Source organism: Dipodomys spectabilis, unplaced genomic scaffold (genome assembly GCF_019054845.1).
Source record: "Dipodomys spectabilis isolate Male_0828 unplaced genomic scaffold, ASM1905484v1 ptg000552l, whole genome shotgun sequence".
Classification (NCBI taxonomy): domain Eukaryota; kingdom Metazoa; phylum Chordata; class Mammalia; order Rodentia; family Heteromyidae; genus Dipodomys; species Dipodomys spectabilis.
Window position 1 is genome coordinate 432008 of NW_024871229.1, and position 17018 is coordinate 449025.

The 17018-nt window shown below is 62.9% G+C and overlaps 2 protein-coding genes across 2 annotated transcripts; both read left to right on the top strand.

Annotated features, from left to right (window-relative positions):
- On the top strand, positions 1–11649 carry Unc45a (unc-45 myosin chaperone A). Its single transcript, XM_042670413.1, has 20 exons — positions 1–77; positions 181–342; positions 414–450; positions 742–917; positions 1405–1497; positions 1811–1978; positions 3181–3349; positions 3689–3859; positions 6380–6551; positions 7301–7601; positions 8185–8279; positions 8423–8564; positions 8683–8823; positions 8948–9075; positions 9173–9239; positions 9475–9588; positions 9764–9879; positions 10537–10654; positions 10740–10895; positions 11003–11649. The coding sequence occupies exons 1-20, from the start codon at positions 72–74 to the stop codon at positions 11258–11260; spliced, it is 2790 nt and encodes a 929-aa protein (XP_042526347.1). The 5' UTR covers positions 1–71; the 3' UTR covers positions 11261–11649.
- A 1531-nt stretch (positions 11650–13180) lies between these two features.
- Positions 13181–16801, top strand: Rccd1 (RCC1 domain containing 1). The gene is made up of 7 exons (XM_042670455.1): positions 13181–13349; positions 13433–13799; positions 13882–14003; positions 14863–14955; positions 15148–15309; positions 16240–16269; positions 16511–16801. Exons 1-7 carry the CDS (start codon positions 13181–13183, stop codon positions 16660–16662), a joined length of 1095 nt encoding a protein of 364 aa, XP_042526389.1. The 3' UTR covers positions 16663–16801.
- Positions 16802–17018: the final 217 nt, after the last annotated feature.

Genomic DNA, 17018 nt, shown 5'->3' on the forward strand with positions numbered 1-17018 from the left:
CCAGCTTCCTGGGCTGGGGCCGCACTCGCGGCGGAGACTGCGCCTGCGTGGGCCCCGAGGTCGGCGCTGCGATGACCGTGAGTGTTCCGGGGACCCCCGAGCCCCCGCCGCCATCCCCGGGGCCCGCTCCCATCTCCGCTCGCGCCTGCCCCGCCCGAGCCCACCGCCCCTTCTCCCCAGGCCAGCTCCGTGGAGCAGCTGCGGAAGGAGGGCAACGAGCGCTTCCGATGCGGGGACTACGAGGGCGCCCTGTCGGCCTACACCCGGGCGCTGGGGCTGGGCGCGCCGCCGGCGGACCAGGCCGTCCTGCACCGGAACCGGGCCGCCTGCCACCTGAGGCTGGTGAGCGCCGGGGAGGCGGGGGCCGGGGGGCAGCCCCGCCCGCCCTCTCACGCCCGGCCTTTCTCCCGTAGGAGGATTTCCACGAAGCCGAAGCGGAAGCGTCTAAAGGTACGCGCGCGCGGGCCCTGGCTGGCGCTGTGTGCGGGGCTTCTCTGCGGGCAGACCCCGGACCGCCGCGCCGCCGCCTCTCCTCCCGTGCCCCCTGGAACGCGTCCGCCTGCTGTCTTTCCCACTTCTGCTGGGCCTTCCCTTCTCTGCAGCTACCTCACCCTTTCTGAGGCTGAAGTCCGAGCCCCACATTCGTCCCCCACCTTCCTCTGGCCCTCGAGACCTTTCCCTGCTGCTCTTGCGTGGAGGCGGTGCAGCGAGCGCCCTGACAGAGCTCCTGTTTGTGCTCAGCCATTGAAAAGGACGGAGGGGATGTCAAAGCACTGTACCGGAGAAGCCAAGCCCTAGAGAAGCTGGGCCGCCTGGACCAGGCTGTCCTGGACCTGCAGAGATGTGTGAGCCTGGAGCCCAAGAACAGAGTTTTCCAGGAGGCCCTGCGGAACATTGGGGGCCAGATTCAGGAGAAGGTGTGTGAGCGTGCCAGAGAGGTGGGTGGGAGGTGCAGACACAACCGCCCATTACTGGCGAGGAGACTGCAAATTAAGAAGCGAGTGTGGAGTGGGGACGCACACCTGCCATGCTAACTGCCAGCACGCAAAGCCCTTGAGCCCCTCAGCTCCAGTGTAACCAGCAAAATGCCAGGGTGGTGGAGGCATGGCTCAGGCATCAGTGCAAGCCACGCAACAGGCCCTGGGTTCAAACCGTGGGACTGTGGGAAGGGAGGGGGAAGGACACTGCCTTTAGCATTACTAGGGGCCCGGATGATCAAGCAGGAAGTAACTCAGGAAGAAAACAGCTACCAGGAGCTTAGGGCAAGTCTCTTCCTGCCCTGGTGCTCCTTGCTTGCCGAGCCCAGGCCTCCTCATGGCCTTATAGAGCCAGGAGCCAGAGAACCGCGAGGAAGGGCGATGTCTCCGCCAAGGGATGACGTCTTGCCTCCTTGGTTTGTCCTAGGTGCGGTACATGTCCTCGACCGACGCCAAGGTGGAACAGATGTTCCAGATCCTGCTGGACCCCGAAGAGAAAGGCACTGAGAAGAAGCAGAAGGTACAGGCCAGTTCTGCTGCACAGCACTCATCTGGTGCTTTGGGGGCCATGGTTCTTGCATGGACCACGGTGCTGTGCAGGTCAGGAGCTTCGGGGCTGAGGTTTTGGTGGGGCCCACAGGAAGGGAAGCAGGTTCACAGCACCTCGCCACCCAACTTGTGGGTGGAGCTACAAGGCACTGCTCCGGCCCTTCAGGCTCTAGTGGGGCTTAGGACCCCATTTGGTCTGATAGCAAGGTCTAGGGTGCACGGTGTCACCTTCACCCTGCCCTGTGGGGCGCAGGGTCAGCACTACAGCACCGTGTTTCGCACAGGCGTCTCAGAACCTGGTGGTGCTGGCCCGCGAGGATGCAGGAGCCGAGAAGATCTTCCGGAACAATGGGGTTCCGCTCCTGCAGCGCCTCCTGGACACAGGGGAGCCCGACCTCATGCTGGCGGCCCTGCGCACGCTGGTCGGCATTTGTTCCGAGCACCAGTCACGGGTAGGCGGGCTTCAGTCCTTTAGTCCATCTTCTGTCCCCCCATTCCTCATTCCAAAAAGAAGTTAGATTAGAAGATAGGAGCCGGGGGACACGTGCAGCTAGAGAGAGGGAAAAAGGCCTCAGCACCCTGAGCACAGCGTCCTGCAGACGGCTCACACAGTGTCCCTGGGTGAAAGCCAACTTGCTGCCCGCAAAGTGACACAAGACCTGGCTCTAAAGCACACTGCGCTGCCTCTGGGAAGGGGTCCTCGCAGTGGTCACGAGGTCAGTGATGTCACCACCGCATCTTTACCTTGGAGACCGCCCTGTGCAGGGCTTGGTTCAGGATGGTGCGTCGGGAAGAGCCTCTCGGCTGGGGGAGTCACGGCCAAGCCCCCAGCGCTTGACTTGACTCGTGCTAGGGGACTGAACCCTTGTGTCGCTTGTTTGTTTACTTGACTCTCGTTTCGTATAGCTTTGGCTGGCCTTGAACTCGTGGCATGTGCTGCTGTGCGGGGCTGCTCTCTTGCTTTTAGAGGAAACTATGTTTCTTTTTTTTTTTTTTTCTTTGGTCAGTTTGTGGGACTTGAACTCTGGGCCCAGGCGCTGTCCCTCAGCTCTTCAGCTCAAGGCGAGTGCTCTACCACTTGAGCCACAGCGCCACTGTGTTTTCTGAATGTTTTGTTGGAGATGAGAGTCTCATGGTCTTTCCTGCCCAGGCTGGCTTTGAATTGCGATCCTCAGATCTTAGCCTCCTGAGTAGCTAGGATGACAGGCGTGAGCCACCAGCATCAGGCAGGAAGTTACATTTCTGCGTCACAGCTGTGAGCTCTTAAGTGAAATCTGGGCTGAGGTCTTGGGCCTCCCGGGGCTGGGTGTCCCTCAGCCTCTTCAGTTCTGTGTGTCTTCTGGTGGTGCGTAGGGGCTTTACATGCCTGTCCACACCCCTGCGTGCTGGCCACACTCAGGGAGGCCTTCGAGAAGAGCTGGTGGTCAGCCTGGTCCAGCTCTGTCCCTCTTGGAAAGGCCAGGGCGAAGCGCTCCCCACGAGGAGGTGGAGGCTGGGGAGGACGCCTGTGAAACGTGGGATCTGGCTGACCCCCGTCAGGCGTCCGTCATCCACTGGGAATTGGTCCTCCCCCTCCCCCGTCACACCCCTGCTCCTGGTGAGGGATCCCCAAGCCCGGCACCAACCGGGCCTCCTCTGCCTCTCTGCACCCCAGACTGTGGCGACTCTGAGCGTGGTGGGAACTCGGCGCCTGGTCTCCATCCTGGGCGTCGAGAACCAGGCCGTGTCGCTGGCTGCCTGCCATCTGCTGCAGGTCATGTGCGATGCCCTCAAGGAGGGCGTCAAGAGAGGCTTCCGGGGCAAAGAAGGCGCCATCATTGTGGGTGAGTGGCAGCGCTGGCCCCGCCTGGCCGGTTCTCACCCAGGGTGTCCACGAGTATGGCTTCACACAGTTTCTCGCTGTGTGGCTTAGGCTGGCCTTGAACTCTTCATCTCCCTGCCTCAGCCTCCCAAGGGCTGGGACTACAGGTGTACACCATTACACCTGGCTTTTACTCAAGATGTTCGAGAGGAAGGCTTAGCAGCCAACTCAGGTCTAGGCCGCCTTTCCTGTGTCTGTCTGTGAGGGGCATTCTGGGCTGGACGGGTGGGCCACCATGGAGCGTGGCACTGGTCCTGGCTTTGTGTTTTGGTTGAGATGAGTGTGTGGGCTCCCATGGCAGATCCCGCTCGGGAGCTGAGGGTCCTCCTCAGCAGCCTCCTGGAGCTCCTGACGGAAGCGGGGGTCTCCAGCCAAGGCCGCGACAACGCCCTGACCCTTCTGATTAAAGTGGTGCCTCGCAAGTCTCCTAAGGACCCCAACAACAGCCTCACGCTCTGGGTCATCGACCAGGGTAGGTGTTGGGGCTCACCAAGGCTCAGTGCGTGGCAGTGTGGAGGAGACAGGCAGCCCTGCAACTGCCTGGGTGTGCACAGCGTGTGCACTGCCACGCTTCTTGGGCCCGCAAGGCCCCTTAGGCTAGAGCACCAGACGAGACCTCGGGGGTAGAAGTTCTTTTTTTTTTTTGTCGGTCGTGGGGCTTGAACTCTGGGCCTGGGCGCTGTCCCTCAGCTCTTCAGCTCAAGGCGAGCGCTCTACCACTTGAGCTACAGCGCCACTTCCGGTTTTCTGGTGGTTTATTGGAGATGGGAGTCCCACGGTCTCTCCTGCCCGGGCTGGCTTTGAACCGCGATCCTCAGATCTCAGCCTCCTGAGTAGCTAGGATGACAGGCGTGAGCCACCAGCGCCCGGCATCGGGGGGTAGAAGTTCTGTACACAAGTGGAAGGCAGCAGTGAAACCCTTGAACAGTTAGTACCACCCAAGAGTCCAGGGCGGGACAAGGCTGTATGCAGGGGTCGGTACTAGTGGGGGGCGGGTGGGCACAGAAAAGAGGAGGGTGGATGTAGTCAAAGTACTTTGTTACACCAGTGTTGTGGCTCATGCTTGTAATCTGGGTGGGTTTTTTTGTTTTTCGTTTTTTTGTTTTGGTCCAGTCGTGGGGCCTGAACTCTGGGCCTGGACGCTGTCCTTCAGCTCGTCCGCTCAAGGCTAGCGCTCTACCACTTGAGCCACAGCACCACTTCCAGCTTTTTTCTTTTTGCTTATGTGGTGCTGAGGAATCGAACCTAGGGCCTCATGCATGCAAGGCAAGGGCTCTACCACTGAGCCACCTTCCCAGCCCTGTAATCTGGGTTTTTAAGCCAACCCAGACACACACCCATTGTCAGCTGGTTTCCAGCGGCTCGTGCCCCGTGATCCTAGCTATTCAGGAGGCTGAGATCTGAGGGATCCAGGCTGAAAGCCAGCCCAGGCAGGAAAGACTGTAACTTAGTTAACTACCAAAAGGCCAGAAGTGGCTCAAGTGGTTGAATGCTTGCTTTGAATGAAAAAACCAAGGCCCTGAGTTGAAAGCCCGGTACCAGTACACATGAAAAACCTCTATGTCCCTGTGAGAAAATGGAGTGGCAAGGTTGCTCAGTGGTGGGGGAGCAGGAGGGAGAGGGTGGGCGGCAGCAAGTCTCCTGGATATATTATTTGCATATAGAGACAACTAATGGATAGCAACAAAAATGGAGAAAAGTGATTTGCCTAGTGGGCGCTGGTAGCTTGCTCTTGTTATCCTAGCTACTCTGGAGGCTGAGATCTCAGGATCGTGGTTTAAAGCCAGCCCGGGCAGGAAAATTCATGAGATTCTAATCACCAGTTAATCACTCAGAAAACCAGAAGTGGTGCTGTGGCTCAAGTAGTAGAGCGCTCGCCTTAAACTGAAGATCTGAGGGACAGCGCCCAGGCCCAGAGTTCAAGCCCCACGGCTGACAAAAAAAAAAGTCATTTGCTTCAGTTAGTTGAGTGTCCATGCTTGTGGAGGAGAGTGCGTGTGTGTCAGCAAGGGTTGGACTAGCTTCCACAGCTCAAGTTGTGGGATTTTGTTTTGTTTTGGTACTGGGTTTTGAACTCAGGGCCTGGGTGCTGCTCTGCGGCATTTTGCTCAAGGCTGGCATGCTACCACTTGAGCCACAGCACCACTTCTGGCTGTGTGTGTTGGGGAGAGTAATTGGAGAGTAAGAAGAGTCACCAACTTTTCTGTTCGGTTGGGTCTGAACCTTGATCCTCAATCTCAGCCTCATGAGTAGCTAGGATTACAGGTGTGAGCCACTGGCTCCTAGCCTAAAGATTTCTTTTTTAGTGAGTCTGTATTCCAACTTAAAGAACAAACATGGCTTTTTTTTTTTTTTTGGGGGGGGGGGTCCTGGGAGTTGAATTCAGGGCCTGGGCGCTGTCCCTGAGCTTCTTTGTTGTTTGTTTGTTTGTTTTGGGGGGGGGGGTCTGGTCGTGGGGCCTGAACTCTGGGCCTGGGCGCTGTCCCTCAGCTCTTCAGTTCAAGGCTAGCACTCTACCACTTGAGCCACAGCGCCACTTCCGGCTTTTTTTCTTTTTGCTTATGTGGTGCTGAGGAATCGAACCCAGGGCCTCATGTATGCAAGGCAAGCGCTCTACCACTGAGCCACCTTCCCAGCCCCGTCCCTGAGCTTCTTTTTGCACAAGGCTAGCACTCTACTACTTGAGCCATAGCTCCACTTCCGGCTTTTTCTGTGTATGTGGTGCTGAGAAATGGAACCCAGGGCTTCCTGCCTGCTAGGCAAGCACTGTACCACTGAGCACCTTCCCAGGCCAAGACATTTAGAGTTGTGGTGATACTCGGGTTTGAACTCAGGCTGTTGCTCTAGCGAGGCTGGGCCCCAGGTGGAGCCCTGCAGGGGGGGCGGCGCTGACCTCCCTTCTGAGCCCCGCCGCTTCCTCAGGCTTCTTTGCACCTCGACTGTCCGGACGCCTCTTTACTTTTCAGGGGTTCCACCAACGTTCTCTTTCCAGGCCTAAAGAAGGTTCTGGAGGTGGGGGGCTCCGTGCAGGACTCTTGTGAGGCGCTGTCCGAGGCGGGGAACAGCCGCATGAGCGCCTCCATCCTGCTTAGCAAGCTCTTTGATGACCTGAAGTGTGACGCGGAGCGGGAGAATTTCCACCGGCTCTGCGAGAACTACATCCGGTACGGCCGTCCCCTCCCCCTCCCTGAGCCCGTCCCCGGGCTTTGGGGAGGCCTACCTTTTTGTTCTTTTGGTTGGTCCTGGCTTGAACTCTGGGCCTGGGCGCTGTCCCTCAGCTCTTCAGCTCAAGGCGAGTGCTCTACCACGTTGAGCCACAGCGCCACTTCCAGCTTTTTCTGCGTAGTGGTGCTGAGGAGTGGTGCCTCGGCTTCATGCATGGGAGGAAGGCGCTCCACCCCTACACCATGTTCCCAGTCTTTTGGGGTTTTTTTAAGGCGGGACCTCACTTGTACTGCCGAGGCTGGCCTTGAACTCGTGACTCAAGCAGCCCTCTGCTTCAGCCTCCTGCGTGGTTGGCACCACCTTTCTTCCAAACTGATTCGCTGGGAGCTTTTCCATAAGTTGGTTCTCGCTTTAGGAAGCTCACGTACCAAGTGCTTGTTGTGCGCTCTGTCCGTTATCACAGTCAAATACCAGGTCAAAGCGGCCAGTCCTTGTCCCCGGGGATGCCGGCCATGGGGACAGGACGGGGCCTCTGCTCCCACCAAGTGTGGGGTGCATGGGGTCATGGTGGAGGTGCATGGGGGAGGCTGGCGTGTGTAGATCTGGAGCCCCGGGAACTGGGGTCGAGTCAGCATCTTCGTCCGTTGTTGGCAGCTTTCCATGCTGTTTGTGCCGAGGTGCAGGGGCTGGGCCGGGGTGGGGCCTGTGTGTGGCCTCGGCTTGACCGCGGTCGCCCTGCACCTCTCAGGAGCTGGTTCGAGGGCCCCGGGCCGGCCGGGAAGCTGCGGGCCATCCAGACGGTGTCGTGCCTCCTGCAGGGCCCGTGCGATGCCGGCAACAGGGCCCTGGAGCTGAGCGGCGTCATGGACAGCGTGATCGCACTCTGCGCCTCCGAGCGGGAGGACGAGCAGCTGGTGGCCGTGGAGGCTCTGATCCATGCGGCCGGCAAGGCCAAGCGGGCCTCGTTCATCACGGCCAACGGCGTCTCGCTGCTGAAAGACCTGTACAAGCGCAGCCAGCGCGACAGCATCCGCATCCGGGCCCTGGTGGTGAGCGGGGCGTGGGAGGCCAGAGAGTGGGACTGGCTCTTCCCAGATGGGGGGCGGTGGGCACGGCGGTGCATTCCATTCCATGCTGGCTCACGCTGCCCCCTGTGGTCAGTGCCGTGTCTGCAGGCGCTGGCTGTGTGGGTCTGTGTTCCTGCGTGTGCGGGAGCTGGTTGTGTGGGACTGTGTTCCTGCGTGTGCGGGAGCTGGCTGTGTGGGTCTGTGTTCCTGCGTGTGCAGGAGCTGGGTGCTTGTGAGGACTTATTTCTTCAGGCGCCCCCACGTCCTGCAAAGGTGGCTGCGGGAGAGCCGGCAGGCATGGTGGGCTGTGGGGGGCATGGCGGGCTGTGGGGGGCATGGCGGGCTGTGGGGGGCATGGCGGGCTGTGGGGGGCATGGCGGGCTGTGGGGGGCATGGCGGGCTGGGGGAGGCATGGCGGGCTGGGGGAGGCATGGCGGGCTGGGGGAGGCATGGCGGGCTGTGGGGAGGCCCGGTGGGCTGGGGGAGACATGGCGGGCCGGCATGGGAAGCCCGGCTTCTGCCTGGTCCCAGCAGCCAAGCCCCCAGCCTGGTCCTCTTCCCGCAGGGGCTGTGTAAGCTCGGCTCGGCCGGGGGCACCGACTTCAGCATGAAGCAGTTTGCTGAAGGGTCCACCCTCAAACTGGCCAAGCAGTGCCGGAAGTGAGTGTGCACCCCGAGGGGTCGGGTTGGGGGCCGGGCGGCTCCTGCAAGCCCTAGGACGCCCCGCCTCCGTCCTCTGCCTTGCCCCTCCCCCCTCCCGCCCCGCCCCCGTGCTCAAGGCGGTCCCCTGCCTGCGTGTGCAGATGGCTGTGCAATGACCAGATGGACGCGGGCACGCGGCGCTGGGCAGCTGAGGGCCTGGCTTACCTCACCTTCGACGCCGACGTGAAGGAAGAGTTTGTGGAGGACGGGGTGGCTCTGAAGGCGCTGTTCCAGCTCAGCAAGGTGGCCTGGGTCCCCGGGGTCCTCGTGAGATGCTGGCCAGCCGCCCGTGTGGCACGAGGGACGTCTGTGGGGGGGGCGGCGGGCGCGGCTGCGCTCAGTGTCCCCTCCGCTCTTGCAGTCGGAGGAGAGGTCGGTGCTCTTTGCCGTGGCCTCGGCACTCGTCAACTGCACCAACAGCTACGACTACGAGGAGCCGGACCCCAAGATGGTGGAGCTGGCCAAGTACGCCAAGCAGCCCGTTCCCGAGCAGCACCCTAAGGTGCGTGGCCCTGGGCGGGCAGGGCCCCCGCTGCAGCCGCCCCAGCGCCCTACTGCGAGGGCGGCCCTTTCCTGTCCTGCTAGCCGGGGTCCCCTCCCTTCCCCTCAGCTGCCTCCTTCCCCAGGACAAGCCCAGCTTTGTTCGAGCTCGGGTGAAGAAGCTGCTGGCTGCGGGCGTGGTGTCGGCCATGACGTGCATGGTGAGGGCGGAGAGCCCGGCGCTCACCAGCTCCTGCAGGGAGCTGCTCTCCAGGTGGGCCTTGGAGTGGGGACCCCCCAGTCCGAGGATGGGGTGTCAGTGTCTGCCTGCCAGTGCTCGGATCACCGCCCACACCCGCGTCTCCCTGCAGGGTCTTCCTGGCCTTGGTGGAGGAGGTGGAGGACCGTGGCACCGTGGTGGCCCAGGGCGGGGGCAAGGTAGGCGGGCACCGCGGGGCCTCCCGCCCCGCCACAGGCCCGGGCGGCTGTGGCCAGCAGTCGGGAGGGCGTGGCAGAGCCTTGGGACGGCCTGTGGGGGGAAGGGGAGGCTCCCTCCAAGTTGGGGTGGTCTTTTCCCTGCCCACCCGCCCGCCCGTGAAGTTTGAGCAGGGCCTGCTGCCAGCGGCTGGGAGCCAGGGTGGTCAGGCCCGGTGCCCACGCCTTGCTCCTGCAGGCTCTGCTCCCGCTGGCGCTGGAAGGCACGGATGTGGGGCAGACAAAGGCGGCCCAGGCGCTGGCCAAGCTCACCATCACCTCCAACCCCGAGATGACCTTCCCTGGCGAGCGGGTGAGCCCCTCCCCCCCACCCTCCCCCGCACACGTGCGCGGCTTCCTGCCTTGGCTGGGTCCTGGCCACTGCCTGGGTTCTTACTTGGGACCCAGAGGAAGTGGCAGCTTTGCTGAGCCCGCAGCGTGGAGGTGGCACCCCGTGGGTGGGCTCTGAAAGGGGGTGCACATTACAGATCTATGAGGTCGTGCGGCCCCTGGTCTCCCTGCTGCACCTCAGCTGCTCAGGACTGCAGAACTTCGAGGCCCTCATGGCTCTGACGAACCTGGCTGGGATCAGCGAGAGGCTCCGGTGAGTGGCAGAGGCACAGGGCCTGGCTGTGCGCCAGATTTGGACCATGCGCCCCCCGCCCTTCCCGGTTCAGCTACACAGAACCTCACACAACTCCCCTGCTGCCTACCGATGAAGAGACAGGCCGAGAGAGGCTACGGCGCTGAGTGAGAACGTTCCAGGCTTCCAAGCCAGACGGCTTGGGTTCAAGTCCTGCTGCACTGAACCCGCAGCCCCCAGCCCTGGCTTGCCCTCCCCCGTTCTGTCCACAGCCTCAGTGCCATGCCCGGCTGAGGGCTGCTCGAGGCTCTCTTTCTCCTCAGTTCGTGGAGTCCAGGCTGGAGGTGGTGGGGCGGAGGTGCCACCAGTGGTGTCCTGTCAGTCCACTCCTCTGCTCTGGTGGCTGCCGTCCCGAGCCCCTCCATTAGTCACCGATGAGCCCATGCCATCACGTTGCACCTGGCCGTGTGGTTCATACTGAGTCTGGTGCCCAGTGAGGTTAGGGCTGCAGGCTGCTCTCGTGCACTGCCGCCGCCCCTGCTGTTTCCTGGCCTTCTGGGCCGTGTCCGTTCCTGGGGCGGGGGTCCTTGACAGGGCTCAGGGCTCCGTCCCATGGGGTGTGAGCAGAGAGGCTGTGGGTGGAGGGGCCTGACCACGTTGCCCCTCCTCGGTCTGCAGACAGAAGATCCTGAAGGAGAAAGCTGTGCCCATGATCGAGGGCTACATGTTCGAGGAGCATGAGATGATCCGCCGGGCGGCCACGGAGTGCATGTGTAACTTGGCAATGAGCAAGGAGGTGAGAGTCGGGCCGGGGGTCCTGACGGGTGGGGACGCGGATGGCTCTGCCCTGACCGCCGAGTCCTCTCTTCATCTGGCCACAGGTGCAGGACCTCTTTGAAGCCGAGGGCAATGACCGGCTGAAGCTGCTGGTGCTGTACAGCGGGGAGGAGGACGAGCTGCTCCGTCGGGCGGCGGCCGGGGGCCTGGCCATGCTCACCTCCCTGCGGCCTGCGCTCTGCTGCCGAGTCCCGCAAGTGGTCAGTGCCGGTTCCTGGCCGGGGGGGGGGGGGGGGGGGGGGGGAGGGTGCAGGTTGGTGGGAGAGGTCCTAACCTGTTGGATGGCCACCCCTGCTGTTCCCTGCAGACCACACACTGGCTAGAGATCCTGCAGGCCTTGCTTTTGAGCTCCAACCAGGAGCTGCAGCACCGGGGCGCTGTGGTGGTGCTGAACATGGTGGAGGCCTCCAGGGAGATTGCCAGCACCCTGATGGAGAGCGAGGTGCTAGAGATCCTGTCCGTGCTGGCCAAGGGCGAGGGCGGCCCCGTCAGCAGGGCTGCTGCGGCCTCCCTGGGGAAGGCCATGGAGCACGGGCTCATCCAGCCGGGCCGGGCCGGGGAGTGAGGGCCCGGGCCCAGGGCCCTGCACGTGACTGTTGCAGCACTGAGGACAGAAGCGGCTTCACCTGACGGGCCTGCGATGCCGGACACTTGCCTGTTCTGCCAGCCACGCTTTCCCGTCCTCCGTTGTGAGTTAGGGACCACATTCAGTCACACGGCCCTGCCCTGCCTGCACTGCCTCCAGCCTGACCAGAGACTCGATTTGTGAACCTACTGTACAGCGTTGGGGAGGGGAGGGTGCATCCCAAACTCAGCCTAGGCACAGCAATCACCCTAGCAGTGTGAGTACCCCAGCAATAAAATGTGGGACAAAAATGCACATGCTCGGCTGGGAAGGTGGCTCAGTGGTAGAGCGCTGGCCTTGCATGCCTGAGGCCCTGGGTTCAATTCCTCAGCACCACATAAGTAAAAAAGAAAAAAAGCCGGAAGTGGTGCTGTGGCTCAAGTGGTAGAGGGCTAGCCTTGAGCTGAAGAGCTGAGGGACAGTGCCCAGGCCCAGAGTTCAGGCCCCACGACTGGACCCCCCAAAAAAAAATGCAGATGCTCTGTCTTTGGGCAAGGTGGGGCTGCCGAGGTGGTAAGCTTGCTTCTTAGCTGCTTTTGATAAAGGCTAGTGCTCTACCACTTGTGCCAAAGCTCCATTTCCAGTGTTTGGTGGTTAATTGTAGATGAGTCTAACGTGCTTTCCTGCCCAGCTGGCTCCAAACGCCAATTTTCCTGAGTAGCTAGGATTACAGGTGTAAGCCACCAGTGCCTGGCTTTGAATGCTTTTTTTTTTTTTTTTTTTGCCAATCCTGGGGCTTGAACTCTGGGCGTGGGGGCTGTCCCTAAGTTTTTTGTCTAAAGACTCTACCACTTGACGCCACTTCCGCTTTTCTGGTGGTTACGCTGGACTTGCCTGCTGGGGCTGGCTCAGAACCACCCTCCCCAGATCTCAGCCTGGTGAGTGGCCAGCTCCCCAGCTGTCAGCATGACGGCCCCGGCCCCGGCCCCGGCTCCCCGGCAGTCAGGATGGCGGCCCCGGGCCGGCGCTCAGCTTCAGTACTTATTTAATCTTGCAAGCTTTGGGTGACGCCCCCTCCCCGCGTGGGATTTGGGGTGCAGACAGCGCCCCAAGGCTTCCCTCCCGCGGAAAATCAGAAGCCGAGCCCTGGGGCGGGCGGCTCCGGAGTGGAGCGCCGAGCTTGGAGTCCATTGGCCTAGTAGGCGTGAGTGGCAGCGGCCCGGCCAATCAACCGAGGTGCCCTGGTGCGGCCTCTTCCTGGTTGGTCGTCAGTTTGCGCACAGTAGTACTCGGTTTCCGCTTCCCAGCCGGAAGTGAGCGCCGGAGCCGCAGGTCTCACAGGCTGCTGTGTCTCCCTCCTCAGCGGCTCTAGTCCCAGCCCCGCCGTCCTCTGGGCGTTTCGTTCCTCCTCAGACCGGTTCTCACTGGCTCAAACCCTCGCGCTTGGGCCGGAGCGGCGGCCGCGGTGAAGAGAGCCAGTCCGGGCCGCTCTGGGCCTGCGGCGGTGACGTCACCGCGGTCTCCGGTGATTGGCTGCGGGGAGGCCGCTGCGGCCAATGGCCGCCTGGCCCGGCGCGCGGCTCCTCGAACCTGGCGGCCGCTTGGGGCCGGAAGCGGCGCTCCGCGGACGCCGCTCGGCGGTCTGGAGTTTTCTCGAAGCCCCCTCGGAGGGCCTTGCCTGAGGGGTGGAGGCGCCGAGTCGAGACCAGCGACCCTTCCCCGGGGCTGAGCCCCCCGGCGTGGCGGGACGGCATCGGCTCGCTTGTGCGGGAGCGTAGGCCCGCGGCGGCCCTGCCCGGGGCGGCCGTCGTGGAGGCCGAGGCTGGGGAGTCCCGTGCCGGGCGGGGCCTCGTCCGCGCGAACGGCCGGGCCGGGCGTCGCCGACTCCTCCGCGTCCCCGCGTCCCCCGCGGCTCCGGACATGGCCGAGGGGCGTCCGGGGAGGTGGTTTGGCTTCGGTTTCTGCGGCTTCGGGCAGGCGCCGGGCTCGGGGCGCGGGCCCGCGGCGCTCCGCACCCCCGAGCCGCTGCGGACGGGCGGCGACCTGCGCCGCGTGAGCGCGAGCTGGAGCTACACCGCCTGCGTGACCCGTGAGCACGCGCCCGCCCGCCCCGGGGGCGCGGTCGGGGGGCCCCTCCGGCTCCTGCCCAACGCCGCCCTGTCCCCCGCGCAGGTGGCGGCGGCCTGGCGTTGTCCGGCGCGGTGAGCGGCGCCGCGCACGGCTGCCGCGACGCGTGGGCCTCGGAGGAGCTGCTCGTGGTGCTGCGCGCGCGGCCGGGCCTGGCGCCCGAGCTGCAGGCCTGGGCGCCGCGGTCGGCGCTGCGCGGGGAGCCCCTGTGGGCCCAGAGCCTGGCGCCCGCGGCCGACGGCGAGGCCGGCGCGCTGCCCCTGCTGCCCGGCGCCCGCGCCTACGTGAGCCCGCGGCCGCCCTTCCGCTGCGCCCTGGCCCCCGAGCTGCGCGCGCGCCAGCTGCACCTGGGCGCCGAGCACGCGCTGCTGCTGGGCGCCGACGGCCAGGTGTTCTCCTGGGGCGGAGGCAGGTGAGGCCCTGCGCTCACGCGCACACCTGGAGGGGCTTCTCCATGAGCCGAGCCGCAGCTCATGCCCGGCCCCCTGCCCCAGGCACGGACAGCTCGGCCACGGGACGCTGGAGGCGGAGCCGCAGCCGCGGCGGCTGGAGGCGCTGCACGGCCTGACCATGGTGGAGGCGGCGGCCGGCGGCTGGCACTCGGTCTGTCTGAGCGGTGAGTGGCTGTTCCGGCCGGGAGGCCCATGGCGGGCACCCTGGGCGAGGGTGGCGCTGACCCCACCGCCGCGGGGGCCACGGGGTGCAGCCGGCTCCTGCTCCCGGAGCCCGGGCGGGCCTGGCACTGCTCACCCAGAGACCCCAGTTCTTGGGTTAGGCTGGGAGCCAGGTTCGACTCTCTGGTGGAAGCTCCCCTCCGAAGGTTCAGGAAAGGCATCTGCAGCCCGAAGTGCCGAGGTGTCTGGCAAGGTGCCCTATCTTCAAGTCACCCCTTTATGAGCCCCAGCCTGGCCCCTCTGTGCCTCAGTGGGGATGCTGTGTGAAGGGGGACCCTGTCATCGTCTCCCTTCGGGACTACTGTAACGATTACATGGCTGCCTTTGAAAAGCGTCGGCACTCTTGTAATCCCAGCAGAGGTGGGGTCAGGAGAATCATGAGTTCAAGGCCAGTCCTGGGCTGTGAGAGGATGACCCAAAGTACCAGCAGGGTTTGGGTGGAACCCAGTGGCAGATCCCCTGTCCAGGGATTGCCAGAGCCTGGGCGCAGGAATCGCACACATGAAAGCCCAGCCCAGAGGGGGCACTGAGTGCATGAGCGCAGCGCAGGGAGAGCGAGGTCAGAGCCAAGGACGCCGGGCCCACGGACAAAGAAAATGGAGGTCCAGCCAAGTGCAGTGTCAAGGCGCACGCCTGGAGTCCCAGCCACAGGGGAGGCCGAGGCAGAAGAGCCTGTTGAGCCGCTGCCTGGCTGACCAGAAGGGAACCTAGGCGGAGATGAGGAGGCTGCGGTGCACACCGGGCGGGTGGGTGGCGGGCTGGCTGTGCTTGTTGCTGAGGGCAGCAGCTCTTCTCTCACAGAGACCGGCGATGTTTACATCTGGGGCTGGAATGAGTCAGGGCAGTTAGCGCTGCCCACCAGGAGACTGGCAGAGAAGACAGCCCCCGGGGAAGGTGAGTGGCCCTACGGTGAGTCGTCCTGGGCTGTGAGCTGGGCCAGGCCACTGCACACAGGAGCGGGAGGCATCCCCGCTGGGGCGCACACAGCAGCTCGGAGCTCCTGCAGCGAAGCCTGCCAGCCCTGTGGAACGTGGGAGTTCTGGTGCGCTCAGTGCTCCGCATCACTGTAACCACGCTAAACCCCAGGAGGTGGAGATGGCGCCGACGCGAAGGGAGGAGCCAGCACTGAGGATGGAGCCCCGGCCACCTTCATAGCTGTCCAGCCCTTCCCCGCCCTACTGGACCTTCCCCTGGGCTCTGAGGCCATCAAGGCCAGCTGTGGGTCCCGGCACACGGCCGTGGTAACGCGTGAGTGGGGCTCGGGACGGGGCTGGAGGGCTGCAGAAGGGGGTGTGGCCGCCCAAAACATCACCCTCATTTTGCTTTTTTTAAGTTGAGAATAATTCCGCCACGTGGTCTAGGGTAGCCTTACCCCCCGCGCTTCCTGGACCCTCCTGGGTGCTGGGAAGGTGACCAGCGTCCCCAGCAGAAACTGCCCTGTGTGTGCATGCCAGAGCTGGGTTTTGCACCAGGACCTCACACTCTGCTTGCTACTTGGAGGTTCTCTTTAAGTAGAGTTGCCATTAAACAAAGCAGCTTGTAGCTGGGCGCTGGCGGCCCAAACCTGTAGTCCTAATTACTCAGGAGGCTGAGAGCTGAGGATCACAGTTCAGAGTCAGCCTGGACAAGAAAGTCCACGAGACTCATCTCCAACAAGCCACCAGAAAAGCAGAAGTGGTGCCTGGCTCTACTACTTGAGCCACACCTCTGGTCTGGCATCCTGCTGGCTCAAGTCTGGAGGACATTCTGTCCGGGCGGGTGGACCTTAGTGCGCAGACCCGGCGCTTGCTCTGTAGCCAGGCTGGCCTGATCTCACAGCACCCGGCCCCAGCCTCGGGTGCTGGGATTGCAGGTGTGTAATCTCAGCCAGCCAACACGTAAAAGTAATAGCTCCCAGCTGTCGGGCCCAGAAGGTTCTTCCCTGTAGGAGGCTAACAAGGACATCTTCCGCACACAGACACAAATGTGAAGTGTACAGCCCACTTCAGCAGCTGTGTGGTACGGGACGGTCCCCTGGTGCAGCTGGATCCTTTGCCAGCCCCAATGTGACAGTGGTCACGGGCCCGTGGTGCTCTGTGTGCAGCCTCAGATGGATTGGGCCTTGCTGGAGTGTGTAGGGCTGGGCCAGGCAAGGGTCCTGGGGCGCACAAGCAAGTGTCGCTTTGTCTCTGCTTGCAGGAGCAGGGGAGCTCTACACCTGGGGCTGGGGTAAGTGAACACTGCTATGGTGTCCTTAAGGTGGGGACAGGACTGGACTGTGGGTGACTGACGCACAAAGACTCGCAGGCCACAGGCCGTGGGCTAAAGACAGGGCTGGGCACGTGTCCCCAGGAGGGTGCGGAGCTCTGTGCTGTCCAGGCAGCACAGCGGCCCAGGGAAGGGGCAGGGGAGGCGGGCGGGGGGGGGGGGGGGCGAGGGGGGGATGGCAGCGGCCCTCCTTCTACTTCAGGTAAATACGGACAGCTTGGCCATGACGACGGCGCCAGCTTGGACCAGCCCCGGCGGGTGAAGTACTTCGTGGACAACCAGCTCCACGTAAGAGCCGTCACGTGTGGGCCTTGGAACACTTACGTGTACACAGTGGAAAAGAGGAAGAGCTGACATCTGTGCGGGTGTACATCTGTGTTCTTTAAATCCCCTATAAAGAAGCGCACAAAGCAGACTAGTGAAGTGCCGCGGACCGGCTCTGTCGGGACGACGGAGGACACCTAGTGGAGGAACTGGAATAGGTGGGGAGATGGCAAACAGACAACTCACACACAAGAGGAGTGGATGCTGAGTGCGATTTAATGCAGAGGATGACAAGCTTTTATAGCAAAAGTCTCCATGGGAAAGGGCAAAAGGTTGCACAATCTTGCTGCAGGGCTTCATTCTTGAGTGGTCACCAGCTGGTCTCCTGATAGGCACTTGTTTCCGGCTTTACCTCTATTTTTAAGAAATACAATGGGGGGGCTGGG

Coding starts and splice junctions, on each gene's coding strand:
- Rccd1 (XM_042670455.1), top strand. CDS start 13,181: ATGGCCGAGGGGCGTCCGGGGAGGTGGTTTGGCTTCGGTTTCTGCGGC. Junction 13,350..13,432: donor CTACACCGCCTGCGTGACCC/GTGAGCACGCGC, acceptor TCCCCCGCGCAG/GTGGCGGCGGCCTGGCGTTG. Junction 14,956..15,147: donor GAAGACAGCCCCCGGGGAAG/GTGAGTGGCCCT, acceptor GCTAAACCCCAG/GAGGTGGAGATGGCGCCGAC.
- Unc45a (XM_042670413.1), top strand. Junction 3,350..3,688: donor AGAAGGCGCCATCATTGTGG/GTGAGTGGCAGC, acceptor CTCCCATGGCAG/ATCCCGCTCGGGAGCTGAGG. Junction 10,655..10,739: donor ACTTGGCAATGAGCAAGGAG/GTGAGAGTCGGG, acceptor ATCTGGCCACAG/GTGCAGGACCTCTTTGAAGC.